Source organism: Nothobranchius furzeri, chromosome 18 (assembly GCF_043380555.1).
Source record: "Nothobranchius furzeri strain GRZ-AD chromosome 18, NfurGRZ-RIMD1, whole genome shotgun sequence".
Taxonomy (NCBI): domain Eukaryota; kingdom Metazoa; phylum Chordata; class Actinopteri; order Cyprinodontiformes; family Nothobranchiidae; genus Nothobranchius; species Nothobranchius furzeri.
This window is the reverse complement of record NC_091758.1, coordinates 16493136-16508386: the sequence shown is the minus strand read 5'-3', so window position 1 is coordinate 16508386 and position 15251 is coordinate 16493136. Positions and strand designations below refer to the sequence as shown.

The 15251-nt window shown below is 41.8% G+C and overlaps 2 protein-coding genes across 6 annotated transcripts; one reads left to right on the top strand and one right to left on the bottom strand.

The window, feature by feature from the left end:
- Positions 1 to 1959: 1959 nt before the first annotated feature.
- Positions 1960 to 6758, bottom strand: lrrc57 (leucine rich repeat containing 57). Of its 2 annotated transcripts, none has more exons than XM_070547011.1 (6): positions 6573 to 6758; positions 4746 to 4962; positions 4523 to 4658; positions 4180 to 4448; positions 3862 to 4047; positions 1960 to 2219 (listed from the first exon to the last, which is right to left on the bottom strand). In XM_070547011.1, the coding sequence occupies exons 2-6, from the start codon at positions 4827 to 4829 to the stop codon at positions 2178 to 2180; spliced, it is 717 nt and encodes a 238-aa protein (XP_070403112.1). In that variant the 5' UTR covers positions 4830 to 4962; positions 6573 to 6758; the 3' UTR covers positions 1960 to 2177. The 2 variants fall into 2 exon arrangements, with proteins under 2 accessions (XP_070403112.1, XP_070403113.1); XM_070547012.1 differs by having other exon boundaries at positions 4746 to 4959; positions 6573 to 6746.
- A 41-nt stretch (positions 6759 to 6799) lies between these two features.
- On the top strand, positions 6800 to 13111 carry haus2 (HAUS augmin like complex subunit 2). 4 transcript variants are annotated; one of them, XR_001573714.3, is made up of 8 exons: positions 6815 to 6966; positions 7257 to 7337; positions 8272 to 8370; positions 9104 to 9173; positions 9813 to 9960; positions 10043 to 10151; positions 12692 to 12794; positions 12901 to 13111. XR_001573714.3 is itself a non-coding variant. In XM_015969307.3 (7 exons), exons 2-7 carry the CDS (start codon positions 7257 to 7259, stop codon positions 13063 to 13065), a joined length of 657 nt encoding a protein of 218 aa, XP_015824793.1. In that variant the 5' UTR covers positions 6800 to 6966; the 3' UTR covers positions 13066 to 13111. The 4 variants fall into 4 exon arrangements, 3 of the variants coding, with proteins under 3 accessions (XP_015824793.1, XP_015824791.1, XP_015824792.1); XM_015969307.3 differs by lacking the exon at positions 12692 to 12794 and having other exon boundaries at positions 6800 to 6966; positions 9828 to 9960; XM_015969305.3 differs by lacking the exon at positions 12692 to 12794.
- The last annotated feature ends 2140 nt before the right edge of the window (positions 13112 to 15251 follow it).

Below are 15251 nucleotides of genomic sequence, written 5' to 3'. Positions count from 1 at the left end.
GTGTGTTCAGTCCCTCACGCTGATGAAAAAACTAGATCACCAAATTGAACACAAATCAGCCCTTCAGGTTTTTTTTTTTTTTTTTACAGAGATGAGTATTTATAGCAGCAAGAGAACAGTATGTTAGCTAGTATGGAGACAACAGTCCATTCTTTAAAGTGATAGGTCAAGTGGTTTCCTATAGAAAAGATATGAACAATAACCTATATAGCTATTTTTATGACTTTTGTTTGGAGAAAGAGATACCAGTACTGACTGGATTGATGAGCTAATGAATAGCTGTAGAAGGACCAAGACCAAAGTTGGTTCCTTGCTAATTAAAATGTCTCTAATCTTACAGCAGTGAAACCTTTCTTTAACCATACATTTGGACATAAGGAGGTTTCTTGCATAGAACTCTGTTAGCAGTGGAGCTAGCTAACTCTGATCAGACCATTTTTCTTGTGAGTAGAAACAACACGAAGAGGCTGCATCAGAGTACATTTGGTTTACTGGAAGATTTTATGAGAGTTTATTTTGATTGATCCATAAATATTATTCAGCACCGTGATGTTATTAATCCACATTCCATTATTTATCCATGGTTTGTTATCCATACATTTCAGACTCCTTGGACTATTACTCAGTGAACAATAACGGAATTGTATAGCTCCAGTGCTCAAATAAAGGATGTTTAATTTACATCAGTTTATTTAAAAGATGTAAATACTGTTATACCAACCTAAGGATCATGTAGTTATGACTCATCAAAAGTGAACAAGACACTATGGCACCAGGTCTGTAAGTTCCTGGTGTTGAGCTTTACCAGGTTTACTTGAACCCACCAGACCTGGAGCCCAGTGGACCACCTGAACCCAAAACATGTTCAACAATCTCAAATAGAAACAACAAACTGGCTTTCTGACACAAGCTTTATTTAAACGCAGGAGGAAAGATTCAAGACCACAAAAATCCACCAATAAGAAGAGTTCCTTCATTCCACCAGCCAATCTAAAGCTCCAAACACAGAACGAGTCAGACTGGTTAGCAGAAATCTTACTAATATTGCCAGAAAAAAAGTCTTCAGCCATTCCTCAGGTTCAAATCCCAGTTTCAGATTTTAAAGGAGTTTTAATAAATAATAAATCTACAAAAAAATAAAACTATGTGAATAATAAATGTCATGTTTAGTGTGTTAGCAGGAACAGGAACAATCAGTCTGGCATGAAGCTTTAATGTTTCACAATAAAAGGGTTAAAACACCTGGACAGCAGACACAGGTAGGTCCAGGTGAATCGGGTCAGAACCGACTGAAGACATTAAATTCTAAAAAGATCAAATCAATGACATCATTGACAGCAGTGCGTTACAGTTAGAATGCCACGGTTGGTCATGATGATCAAGAACAGCCTGGACAAGCAGAAGCTGGAGGTCAGGTTCCTCAGACTCAACTTGCAGCTCTGAGAAGGTAAAACATTGAAACAGAAGCAATGTTGTGAAAAAGGAAACATCTCCAAACCCGCAGATGTTCCCTTCCTTCATTTGTGAGCATGATGAACTAATGATTAGACGCGTCAGGATCAAGGTCCAGCACCAGCTCTGTGAGGGTGAAAACCCAAGCACCAGAACCGAGTCCCGACACGAACCAGAAGAACTCGGCCTTTCATACAGGAACCCTGATGTGTTTGATGTTAGGACAATAGACTGAGAATGTGAACTCTGAGACCAGCTCCTCTGACGGTTTACTCCTCCTGCCGTTACAGCAATCTCCTGGTTAGGGGTTGGATCGTGGACAAGTTGTGGGTTAAGTTAACAACAATCATCTGAAGCAGAAGAAGAGAATGTTCTGGCTGCAGGCCTCTGAGAGATCCTCATTCTGGATCAGGTTTCTTCTGTAACATCTGGAGGTGGTCCATGACCTCCACCTTACCTGCTGGTGGTAGAAGTTGATGTCCATCGTGAAGAATGAAGCTTTAAAGCTTTACATCTGAAAATAAAATACTTCTACTATTGTAGCAGTTTGTGTGTTAGGACCCATCTGGCAGCAGGGTTAGGTCTTTTTGAGGACCACGTCACCTCCTCAGGTTTGGTTTAGCTCCTGGAGAATAAGCAGCTGTGGGGGGTGCAGGGGCAGCTTGGGCCAAAGCTGAGACGACTCTGTACCTAGTGGAGGTCCAGGTTTTACCATCATCAGAGCTTCAGGCAAACTTCTTCTTAGTGGCTGTGAAGCGCTCCATGTACTGGAGAGAGAACAGAGACCATAAAAGACCATTAGAGAGATCAATAAAGATCATCATACACCATTAGAGACCAGCAGATACCAGTAAAGACCAGTAAAGAGTAGTAGAGACAAGTAGAGACGATTAGAGGCCAAAAGAGACCAGTAGAGACTAGCAGAGACCAGTAGAGACTAGCCAAGACCAGTAGATACTAATAGAGACCAGTGGATACTAGTAGAAACCAGTGGATACAAGTAGAGACCAGTAGAGACTAGCCAAGACCAGTAGATACTAGTAGAGACCTGTAGAGACCAGCCAAGATGAGTAGATACTAATAGAGACCAGTGGATACTAGAAGAAACCACTGGATACAAGTAGAGACCAGTAGAGACTAGCCAAGACCAGTAGATACTAATGGAGACCAGTGGATACTAGTAGAGACCTGTAGAGACTAGCAGAGACCAGCAGAGATTAGAAGAGACCAGTAGAGATGAGAAGAGACCAGTAGATACTAGTATAGACCAGTAGATACGAGAAGAGACCAGTAGAGATGAGAAGAGACCAGTAGAGATTAGAAGAGACCAGTAGAGATGAGAAGAGACCAGTAGATACTAGTATAGACCAGTTGATACGAGAAGAGACCAGTAGAGGAGACCAGTAGAGATGAGAAGAGACCAGTAGAGACTAGAAGAGACCAGTAGAGATGAGAAGAGACCAGTAGATGCTAGTATAGACCAGTAGAAACTAGAAGAGACCAGTAGAGACTAGAGGAGACCACTAAAGACTAGAAGAGTCCAGTAGAGGAGACCAGTAGAGATGAGAAGAGACCAGTAGAGACAAGAAGAGACCAGTAGAGATGAGAAGAGACCAGTAGATGCTAGTATAGACCAGTAGAAACTAGAAGAGACCAGTAGAGACTAGAGGAGACCAGTAGAGACTAGAGGAGACCACTAAAGACTAGAAGAGTCCAGTAGAGGAGACCAGTAGAGATGAGAAGAGACCAGTAGAGACAAGAAGAGACCAGTAGAGATGAGAAGAGACCAGTAGATGCTAGTATAGACCAGTAGAAACTAGAAGAGACCAGTAGAGATGAGAAGAGACCAGTAGATGCTAGTATAGACCAGTAGAAACTAGAAGAGACCAGTAGATGCTAGTATAGACCAGTAGAGACAAGAAGAGACCAGTAGAGATGAGAAGAGACCAGTAGATGCTAGTATAGACCAGTAGAAACTAGAAGAGACCAGTAGAGACTAGAGGAGACCAGTAGAGACTAGAGGAGACCACTAAAGACTAGAAGAGACCAGTAGAGGAGACCAGTAGAGATGAGAAGAGACCAGTAGAGACAAGAAGAGACCAGTAGAGATGAGAAGAGACCAGTAGATGCTAGTATAGACCAGTAGAAACTAGAAGAGACCAGTAGATGCTAGTATAGACCAGTAGAAACTAGAAGAGACCAGTAGAGACTAGAGGAGACCAGTAGAGACTAGAGGAGACCACTAAAGACTAGAAGAGACCAGTAGAGGAGACCAGTAGAGATGAGAAGAGACCAGTAGAGACAAGAAGAGACCAGTAGAAACTAGAAGAGACCCGTAGAGACTAGAGGAGACCAGTAAAGACTAGAAGAGACCAGTAGACCAGCAAGAATCTCAGACGGGGGTCTAACCTTGTCGTATCCCTCCAGGTCTCGAAGCTTCTTGACTTCAAACAGGTTCCCTTCCACGGAGAACAGGGACACCTGGGATTCGGCCAGGATGGACTGGGGGATGGAGGACAACTCAAGACAGTTTTCCTCCAAACGCAGAACCTTTAGACGGGGACAGTGAGAGACTTCTGCTGACACCACTGAGATCTGTACAGGGATGAGAGAACTGGGTTACCTGATTGAGTTTGAGGAAGGTTCCATTTATTAGGAACCTGGTTCCAGCCTGAGTTCTACAAGAGCAGCTCTGAGGAAACGAGTGAATATTTAGGACAATGAGACCTGGTTCTGGTTCAGGTTGATCTCAATGGCCTGCAGCTCAGCAACCTCTGCAGGGACACTCTGAATCTGGTTCTGGGACAGGTCCAGCAAGTCCAGCTGCCTCAGGGATCCCAGTCCTAAGGGGAACTTGGAGATCTGGTTCCCAGCCAGGGACAGGGTCCGCAGGGCTTTGAGCTGGCCAAGAGAGGGGGGCAGCTGTTGAATCTGATTCCCATTCAGACTCAGGGTCTCAAGCTTCTTCAGCTTCCCAATCTCAGCAGGAAGTTCATCTGTGGACAAAAGAACCACCACTTCAAACATCCAAAGTCAGACATTCATCCAGGATCCAAGATTCAGGACTAACGGAGTCTGTTGTTGTTCAGGGTCAAACTCCTGAGCAGCAGGAAGTTCCCGATTGATGCAGGAAGACTTTCGATCTTATTCCCTGACAGATCTACGGTCCTCAGGTTAGCAGTGAGTCTCTGGAGCTCTTCTGGGAACTGAAACCAGACAGAGACACCTAGCAGTAAGACAAGTTCTGGTACCATGAGAGAGAAACATCAAAGCTCCAACGGAACTCCTCTCACCTCCTGGAGACCTTTACCCATTAGCTGAAACACCCCCGTCTTCTGGGAGGTTTCCAGGTGAGACTTCAGCACACTGTTCCCCATCCTGACCTATCCTCCACCAGAACACCTGAGCCTAGTCTAGACCAGAGGGGTGGAGCTCATATCCAGAGAGTCAATCAGCTGACAATCTCTTCTTCCTCAGGGGAGTTAATGAGATCAGCTGGAGAAAATCCTGCTAGAACACAATCCACAAACATTATCAGACCTTCTGTATACATGTATATATATGAGAGAGAGAGAGAGAGAGAGAGAGAGAGAGAGAGAGAGAGAGAGAGAGAGAGAGAGAGAGAGAGAGAGAGGAGAGAGAGATCTGTCAGGCTTTTCTGAAGTGTTTTTCTGTCCATTTTCTATCAGAAGCTATGCAAGAGATGGGTGTAGGAGACTATTTCCTCGTTCAGCGTACATGCTAAACTCAGAGTGCCTAATCATTTTAAAAAAAATAATAAGAAAAAAAAAGGTTTGTCAATGAAGCTGCTCTTTACAGTGTGTGGGAATGGATCAACTTTATGAAACACTACAGGCTCAGCAGTTAGATCACACACACAAAACAGCATTACAAACGTCATACAAAACAAGAGTCATGGACTTCCACCAGCCCCAGAGTGCATTAAACTTCGGTTATGATGATTCGAGACACAAACTGACAATCTGACACCTTCATAACAAATGTGTAAAAGATTTAATTCAGATATTAGTCCAAAGAGCTGACCTCCTACAGGGTTTTGGACTCAATTTAATCTTGTGTTGTCTTTAAGGATGTAGGGTCAGAACGTCCTTAGTTGCTTCTGACCTTCAGTTTTATGTTTAGGTGTAAATAAAACAAGCTCCAGCAAAATAAAAACTCAAGCATGCGTTCTAAAAAAGCTGCACAACATTAGAAACACATGCTGCTGCATATCATGTTGAGAACCTCAGATGTGATCAATGAGGCTGATCCTTGTGTTATTGTGTTGTTAAAAACACTCCACCACGTTCTGCAGCATCTCCACCAGCATCATCTGATCTGGGAGTGGGTGTGTTTATCAGATTCCACCTTAAAGACCACTGATGTAGAGCTGACACAGCAGACTTCAGTTGTTTTTGATGCTGGTGGGTTTGTGATCTTAATGCAGCTTCATTATGGATTCTATCTGAGTTTCAACAGAGAAAGAGTAGGAAACACTGGCCGGATTCAGATGTTTACATAAAATATACAAAATGTTACGAATTTCCATCTAAGGATCGGTGTTCCCACCACACAAGCTACAAAAGTAAATGATTTGAAAAGACAACAAACCAGTGAAATGTGTGATCTTTACAAATGCTGCAAAAATAATAAAGAGAACAACATCAGTGGCCATTCATTCTATTGGGTGACCTATTACTATTTTTAGTTTTACTATTTGCCTTTGATCATTTGACAAATATGGTTGTTGTTTATCTGTTTAGTTGGACCAGATGATCCAGCTTTAGTTGTTTCTCACCTGGAGAAGACTAATAAAGACGTTTCGTGTTTAAAACGTTTCCAGTCAAAGACAAACAAAGTTATGACTGGATCTGAAGGACAGGACAGGATTATGGTTAGGGGCGTAAAGCTAAAGGCTAAAAGCTCACATTAGTATGTTATTTACCAGGAAACGAAAAATCGGAAATAAACAAACTACTTCATGAAGAATAAATAAATATTTTAATGGCCACTGATCAGTCGACAACCAAATCGAAGTCACAGACCCAAACAGCTCTGCAGCATCGGGTTCTGAAAGAGGCGTTAGCATGACATGCTATATCGGTTTGTTGAGTTCTTACCTCCGATCCGAATCTTTAGTTGTGAGTCAATAAATTCTGACTTTATGTGTGAAGAAAAGTTCGACTAAACAAAATAACAAAACAAAATATAATATAAACAAATAAGTAACTTGTCAAAAGTCCTTTGATGAAAGTTGGCATCAGCAGGTCCGATTATGTCCCTGTCCTCCAGCCCTGTAGGAGGCGCCAAAGGCTTAGAAAGAGTCTGGGAGGCGCTAACGCGGAACAGTAAGCGGAAGTGACGATCCTGGCGGGTATCTGATGGTTTTTAGTCGCTCTGAACCGCAAATAACTCATAATTATCGACTGTGAAATGGGAATGGTGTTTAGGATCGACGAGTAACGGATTAACACAAACAGGATCTGGAGTTTACGGACTGTTCGGCTAACGAGTGTAGGTCAGAATTTTGGTTACGGATTTGGATTAATGTTTGTTTAAACATTAATCCAAGCGTTTTGTTTACTGTTGTGGTCTGCAGCCCCATACCAGTGCTAGCTAGATTTATTCTGAAAAACGTGCAGGCCGCCGGAAACGACTAAATATTCAGACAGAAAATTAAACCAGATGAAACCTACTCTGCATTTTCTACGTCAGACTGCATTTTACCGCTGCAGAAGTCTCTTAGGACTTACTCAGGGTTACAGATGGTCTGTTTAATCTGATTATTCAGTTTTATTTTCCAGATGTGGGAGCCATCGCTGTTCTCCGTCACTCCAGCTGCCAGCTTGCTGTCCAGATGTGTCTCAGTAGGAGCTGTGTCTCAGGTCAGGACTCCACAGGCAGCTAATCCAGTCACACCACCCTGAGGGTTTGAAGGAGATGCTGTTCTGAACGCATTTTAGGGAGATGGTCCATGCATCCTGTTCTTGTCTCATATTTGGCTCAACTTGTGTCCTTGTTGCCTCGATCATCACTAGTGACCCAATCTAAGGATAGATAATCGACACCTTTCTAAAAAACAAAATAAACTTTGAGATTTGCAGAAAGAAATATGACACATCTTGCAGATGAGGAGGCTGGCGGCTCAGCCGATGAGATGGTAAAAACATTTACAGACTTGTAGACCCTTCTGATCACACTCACTCAAAAACAACCTGCCCCCACCACCGTCTCTGACCAATACGTTCTTGTGAATGTCTTCAAATTACTAATTGGTGCATTAATTGTCTTGCATACAACAGCACATCCAGTCCTAATCGGACCAACAGCTATTTATTGTCGCGGTGCAGAATCAAGCCGTTGTAAACCGGGCCAGGGGTGCACATGCCGGGTTTCTGGCAGTGGGAATTAGCTGAGTAGTGGGCTGACATTTGTTTGATATGATGAAGATCGTGTGTCATTTCCTGCAAAAAGCTCCTATCTACGTGTTTCTGAATCGGTCAAACACAAACAGAAAATAAACAGACTGCCGGTCTCAGCAGAGTCAGGCCTCTGCCATGTTGCTCCACCGTGGGTCGGGTCACAAAACATTTAGGACCTCCAAATCAACTCCAAACATCTGCTTTTATCACAGTTGCTGTTTTTCAGCAAAGTGAAGAATCAAAACCTGTCCATTATATGGAAAATAGTTGTTTGTCACGTTAATCTTATTATATTTTCACTAGTTAAGCTGATTTTGGTCAGGTCCTGAACCGGTACGACCCAGGTACTGACCTGGGTCCAGTCTGGAGATGATTTTATGCGTGGATGTGTTTTCAGGATGAAATCGACGCTGCCTTCTCCAGCCCAAACCCTGTGTTCTCCACGCGCCTGCAGGAGACAGAAGAGATGATCAGGAACCAGAAACAGCTGGATGAGGTGAGCTACAGATGTTGTCATTCAACAGTCGGAAACAACAGCATACACTGTTTGGTAAGGAGGAGATGGGTTTACCTCCCGTAAAGCTTTTAGTTCTGCTGCCACGTGCAGAACGAACACATCTCTGCAGCCGTTATCCCTGGAATCTGATACTTTTCTCTGAAATAAAACTTCACTTCAGCTCATTTTAAATTGTCATGCAGCTCAGTGGAGGATGAGAAGAGCTATTGAATTAGTTGATGTCAAGACCCGTGCTGCGCAGTGGTGCAGTGGTTAGAGCTATTGCCTTGCAGCGAGAAGGTTCTGGGTTCGCTTCCCGGCCTGGGATCTTTCTGCATGGAGTTTGCATGTTCTCCCTGTGCATGCGTGGGTTCTCTCCGGGTACTCCGGCTTCCTCCCACAGTCCAAAAACATGACTGTTAGGTTAACTGGTCTGTCTAAAATGTCCTTAGGTGTGAGTGAGTGTGTGCATGATTGTTCGTCCTGTGTGTCTCTGTGTTGCCCTGCGATGGACTGGCTCTCTGTCCAGGGTGTACCCCACCTAGTTGCCCATTAACCGCTGGAGATAGGCACCAGCAGCCCCCCCCCCCCCCCCCCGCGACCCTACATGGACAAGCGGGTTCATAAAATGGATGGATGGATGGATGTCAAGACCCAGAGCTTCATGACAGGTCTGGTCCAGGATCAAAGGTTTCCTGTAAAAACCTGACCATTTTTGTTGGTTCTGATTCAGTTGCAGCTGGAGTTGGAGCTGCTGAAGATGGAAGAACGGAGCGCTGATGTCTCTCATGATTTCCATCTTGGTGAGTTTAAACCTCAACTGGCTTTCTCCCATTCTCAGTAGAACAGAATAGACTTAATTAATCCCACCGCAGGGAAATTCACTCGTTGCTGCAGCACATACTTTACACGTGGAGAAAAGGAAGAAAAGAAATTATGTTGTTTTTTCTTTTTGAAGGTAATTAGAATCTGTTTGGTTTATTTAGCAGCGATCTCAACACAAGTCAGTTCTGAATGCAAAAGTAAAAATAGTCAATTCAATCATTCTAAATGTTAAAGTGAAAGAAGACAGCAGATCGCATCAAATTTTGTTTTAGATTTATTCTAGTGACTTGATGGGTAAAACTCCTTGGGGCATTGTTAAACCTTGAGTGAGACACACACACACACATAGTATTTTCTGTCTGTATGGTGGAGAGATAAATGAAATAACAGGAAGGAAGTCAGAAAAGCTGTTTGTGACTTTATTTAACCTTTGAGACATCTATAACAACAACAACAACGCTTTAGTTAAACAACTGATGAGTTTCTGTCCTCCCTGTGGAGACGACCAGAAACATCCATAACCACCTTTACTTTCATTGCTGATAAACATTTGGTTAAAAAAAAGTTATTCCATCAAACATGAAGAAACGAGTGGGCGGTTGTATTTGGGTCAGCAGCTTGTCTGATTCCAGATCAGAAGAACAAGAGGCTGCAGCTGTTCGCTTGTCATCTCCTTGATCTGCTGAGGGAGCAAAGGACTCTGAGACAGAGACTGATGCGACCGCTGGCTCGGACCAACCTGCCTGTCCCGGCCCACATGCAGAGGTCAGAATGGTTCCACAACAGCTTGACCTGAGACCAGTCTCTGAGGCGTTGTTGACATGAAGTTGTCTGGTTTGGGTTACAGTTTTATGGTGAGATCCGTGGAGCTGATGATGGACTTCGTGGCGTGTCTGGAGGAGAAGCTGAGGTCAGCCCAGATCCAGACCACCACCGCCGACAGCCTCACCCTGCTGGTCAGTTACATAAGCAGACTTTTCTCAGATTACCTGAATAACAGGTACATTAAATGTGAGGGCCTTTGTTCTGAATTTGTTGCTGTTCAAAAGGGGTGCCACAGGGCTCAGTATTGAGACCCATCCTAGTTATTTTGTACATCAGTGTCCGGGTTCAAGATGTTTCTGATACTAATATGCACTTCTATGCTGATGATGGTTATTTACATTTTTGGACTATCACTTTCTCAGGTCATAGAAACCCTGCAGAAAACTCACTTCAGTTAAAACTAGTCCTCAGTGGGGACGAGGCTAAGCTAATATTCTTTTCTAACAAGAGCGTTACTCCAGTAGGGACCACTCTTGATAAAGGTGGTTCATGAATACAAGTACCTTGGAACTGATGACTCCCTCACTTTTAAAGCACACGCAGGAAAACTTGTGAAGAAATTTAAACTTAAGTTAGGCTTTTCCTTCCATGATGTTTTTTTTTTGTTTTTATTTTGGAGTAAAAAAAAAGCCTTGACACGGCAACTTTTTTTTCTGTGCCAGATTATCGTGGTCCTTTTTCATGTGAATCGGTGGCGGCTGGTGAATTTATTTTTTGGTAGGGCTCAAATTAACAAGTGGTGTGCCAAAAAGAGCATGCCAGCTGAGATTTGCATGACTTGTTATGGGAAGGTGCATATAAATAATGAGATTTTTTTAATAAATATGTTTATGTTTATGTATTTAGCGGACACATTTTTCCAAAGCGGCTTACAAGTTATAATCGGCATGTTGCCCTTGAGGCTAACAACAACAATAACAACAACAAACAATTTCCAGTCAGTCGTAGGTGGCAGTGAGGCAGCATGATGAATCATGGAGAGGAGGGAACAAGGAGTGGACAGTAGAGAGTTTTTAACATGCTTCTTATCCATTTGCTTCCTTACACAATGATGCTCTATGGGCAGATAAATTAAAAAAATGACAGTTTATTTGAAAAAAATTTTTTTATTTGTCTTTTTGAATCACATTCCTGTTTCTTTAAACCAACTGCAAAATTCAGGCAGGCAGAAAAAATTATATGAAAATACACACTAAACATTAGTCTCTAATGTGTTTAAATAAAACGTGTCAAAAACGTAAATGTTCATTATTACATCATATTTCTAGTCAAAAACAAAATGTTTTCAGGAGACACATTGATTAGAAAAGTGTTAACATTATGAATGTATTAAAAATCGCCTCATCGCTCATAATTCTAATAGTTAAGTCTGAAATTTGTGTTTGGGATGACTGGGCTGCTTTTAGATGTGCTTTCCACATTTCACCACCAGGGAACGCCAAATCACCATTCTTATGTCACACCGACAGTCCAGTATCAGCAAACTTGTTCCAAAAAAACATGCTCAATATTTATCAATATATGCAAATTCAGCAAAGCTAAAAGCATCAGTTCAGTCTTTCCTTTGCTGGTTTAAGGTAATAATCAGAGTTCTAGTAAAAATAATCCACTTTTTTACATGCAGGAGAGAGTTCAAAAGTCTCTGATGCCACATTCCATCATTTTCTGGTTCTTCATAATAACAAAACTCCTTGAGGTGGTCTCAGCTGCTCTACAACAGCACAGGACGGTGAACTGTGGAGAATTTCCAGTTCTGTCCTGACCTGAGCCGAGACTCTTGTCTTCAAATGTTGGACTCAGTTTATGATGCTTCTTTAAAGTGTATCACTGACTAGAGAACGGTGACACGTGACGCATCACTGGGGTTGGTACTCATGAGTGGAATGGTTGTCATTGGCCTCTGGAAGGCAGGGACTACGATGTACAGGTGAAACTTAAATAATTAGAATATGGTGCAAAAGTATATTTGTGTCAGTGTTTAATCTTAGACTGAGAGACCATCTAAAGGCTCAGGAACCCTCTGTGTTCTTGATTCGTCAGCTGCAATTAGAGTGTGCCACTTGGAACATTTTCATAATTTTCTATTTGAGATTTTGAATGTTTTCATAAGCTGTGAGCCGCAATCGTCACTACTCTAAAGGCTTCAAATATCAGACCATCTCATATGTTAGTTTAATGTTTTAAGTGAAATTACTGACATAAATGAACTTTTGCACCATATTCTGGTTGATTTAGTTTCACCTGTATTTATTTACAAGGCTAGGCTTGGGTTACTGCCTCCTTACATGTGCATTTTCATCACACTCCGACTCCTGAAGATCTAGTGATCAGCTGTTGCTCTCTGTCCCTTTTGTCTGCACGGTTTGAGAAGAAACTTTCTCGGGCCATTAAAACCCTGCAGAAAGCTTTTGTTAATATCCAGTATTCACTTCTCATGCACCCCTCTTTGCTTGGAACTATCTGCAGAACGACTGGAAATGTATTGACTTATTCACAAATCTGAAAGACATCCTCAAAACTTTATATTTTTTACAATCTGTGTTAAAGTTTTAATAAAAAATAAAGTCATTTAAAGGCAAAAAGTCACCATTAGTCTGGCAGAAGCAGCTTTAATCACTTGTTTTCATTTAATTAAAAGATAACTTAATGTTTTACATCCGTTCCTGTCCAGGTAAGTTCCAGTTTGAGGTCATTGACTAAATCTTTCTAATGCTGATCCGAGTCCAGTACTGCCACCTGTATAGGAAAGCTTGTGATGCCTTTAATCACTGCAGGTAATTTAGAGCATTCTAAGGGGTTTTGGTGTATTTTAAGTTAACCTTATTTGCATACAGCTGTTTTTGATCTCCTCTCTTCTTAATTGATCTCTCTCTGCATCAGGAAACGTCACACTCCCTTATGTTGACCTTAGCAGCAGACGTGGAGGCTGCGTTTATGCAGATTCTGCAGAAGAGGAAGAGTAGCAGCCAGCAGGAGGCGTCAGAGGCTCATCAGCGCTCCCTTTACACAACTTGCTGTGATGTCACCAAGTTGCACAAATATTAGATTGCACTTTTTTAAGGAATGTAATAAAATGTGTTGTTCATGTGGAGGCTTCCTGATATATATATTTTTTGTTATGCCTTCAGCATTTTGTCTCAAAGGCACCAGGTCCAGGAGGGTAACCCAGACCATCCTCTTCTCAGCATTCATGTATACCTGTAGATTTTATCGGGTTGGTTCTGGGGCAGAATTGGGTCTGAGGTTAGAGGTTTTATAATCTGGAAGAAGAAACCTGATCAAGCTTTTTGGTTTGAGATTATTAGGTTGTTTTTGCTCAACCTGAATTATAATCCAGTGTTTACAGAAATATTAATCTACATGGATCAGTTGAACGGTTGTAAACACTCAGGAACAGGAAGTCTTGAACCCTGTATTAACTGACTAGAAGAACATTTCAGATCTTTTAGTGTTTCTAAGAACAGGAAACAGATTAGTTCTGACTGGACAGATGAGCTGTGGTCTTCTTCCAACGTGTTTCTGCCTTCTTAAAACCACTCTTAGACATTTCAAATGTAATGGGAGATATTTTATAAAAATGTACATAACCATAAAGTAGATGTTACATATTGTTTCACAGAGAATTCTGAGATTATGTTTTCCCTGAATACAGTAAAGGAATGGGACATATTTATGAAATAACTTCTGTGGAGTTCTTGGTGTTAAAATTGTTTTAGGCCTTTTGTAAGTAGCCTGGCCTGCCAAACTCGTCATCTGTTTAATTCTGCACAGAGAAAGAGTCCGGTAACTCGCAGGCAGAGAGCAAAGGCACTTGAGGGCGGGACTAGGCAGCTCAAAAGTGACCAATCAGAAAAAAGATGAAAATGCAGTTTTCTAGCTGTAGTAAAAAATAAAAAAAAGGCATCTGGCAACGGTGTAAACATCTTTTATTTTTTTTTGTAGAAGAAATGCTTTTCGCGCTTCTACTTGTGGTTTTAAAGACATTTGAGTCATTTAGAACAGAGGAAAGAGCCACCGCGAACTCCGCCGCTGTCTTCGTTGTTTATGAGAAACTGAGCGTTGCTGTGTGTGTGTGATGTCCATGACGCTGTAATCAAAAATGGAGTCTGGCGACAGCGCAAACATCTTCCTTTAGAAACAAGGCTTTTCGCGCTTCTACTTGTTTTAAAGACGTGTCCAAGTCATTTAGACCAGAGGAAATAGACGCAGCAAACTCCGCTTCAGTCGCCATGTTCGACAAACTCGGCGTTATGGTGTGTGACGAACGCTACTCGGCTCTGATTGGTTCGGTTACAATTCTCACAGGGTGGGGTTATTTGAATAGAGTTCCCAGACCCTTTCTCTGTGTGTGGAGCAGAGTCAGGTAGCTGCATGTCTGGGACAGAAAATGGGACATGAGAGACTTCTGAAGTGTTGAATAAACTCACAACAAAGAATCACAGATGTTAATATTTCTCACTCTAGATTCTCCGGGTCAAAAGTTCTGAATTACTTATTGAATAAAAATAATTCAAACGGTTTCTAAAAGTACATAAAATGAGCTTTCCAACGAGGTACATGATGTAATTCATGTTACTCCAAAAATCGCTATCAGAAGGAAACCAGCTTTGCAGCGTCACAGAAAGAAACGGAGCGAACCGCGACGGGAGAGCAGAGAACCAAAGGGAGGAGACAGTCTGATCATCTTCATCAGCAGCTTTTATAAAGTTATGCAAATAAAATCCACCTGGTTGGTCAGGTGTCCCAGAAGGCTGTTTCTGTAGATGGTGACATGAGGAGGGACAGATTACTGTCACACTGGTTTTTATTTGAACACTCAACTGTTTACTAAATGATTCAGCTTCATTCCAGCATTATTTATACGTACAATAAATATTTATTTAGCTGAAAATATAATGTTATCAGTGCAGAATTTTATTAGTTGACTTTTTGTAATGAAATGTTTAGATTTAACCTTTTATCTGCTTATTGATCTTCATAATGCTGGTAGAAATGTAGCTACAGCTGTGAAGTAGCCCATGAGTGTTATTTTATGATACCTAGTATTTATGTTACTGTATCCCGTTCTCTGGACCAGAGTATAGACCTGTGGTCACAGACAGTCATTAAACTGGTAATTGTGAGGTCAGGGGTCACACTTTTTTCTGAGTGTTTGCAACACAGTTCTGAGTTTAAATACCGGTAGTTCTTTTGACATAGTTTGCTCAAGTCATTTTGAAGTTCCTGTTTAG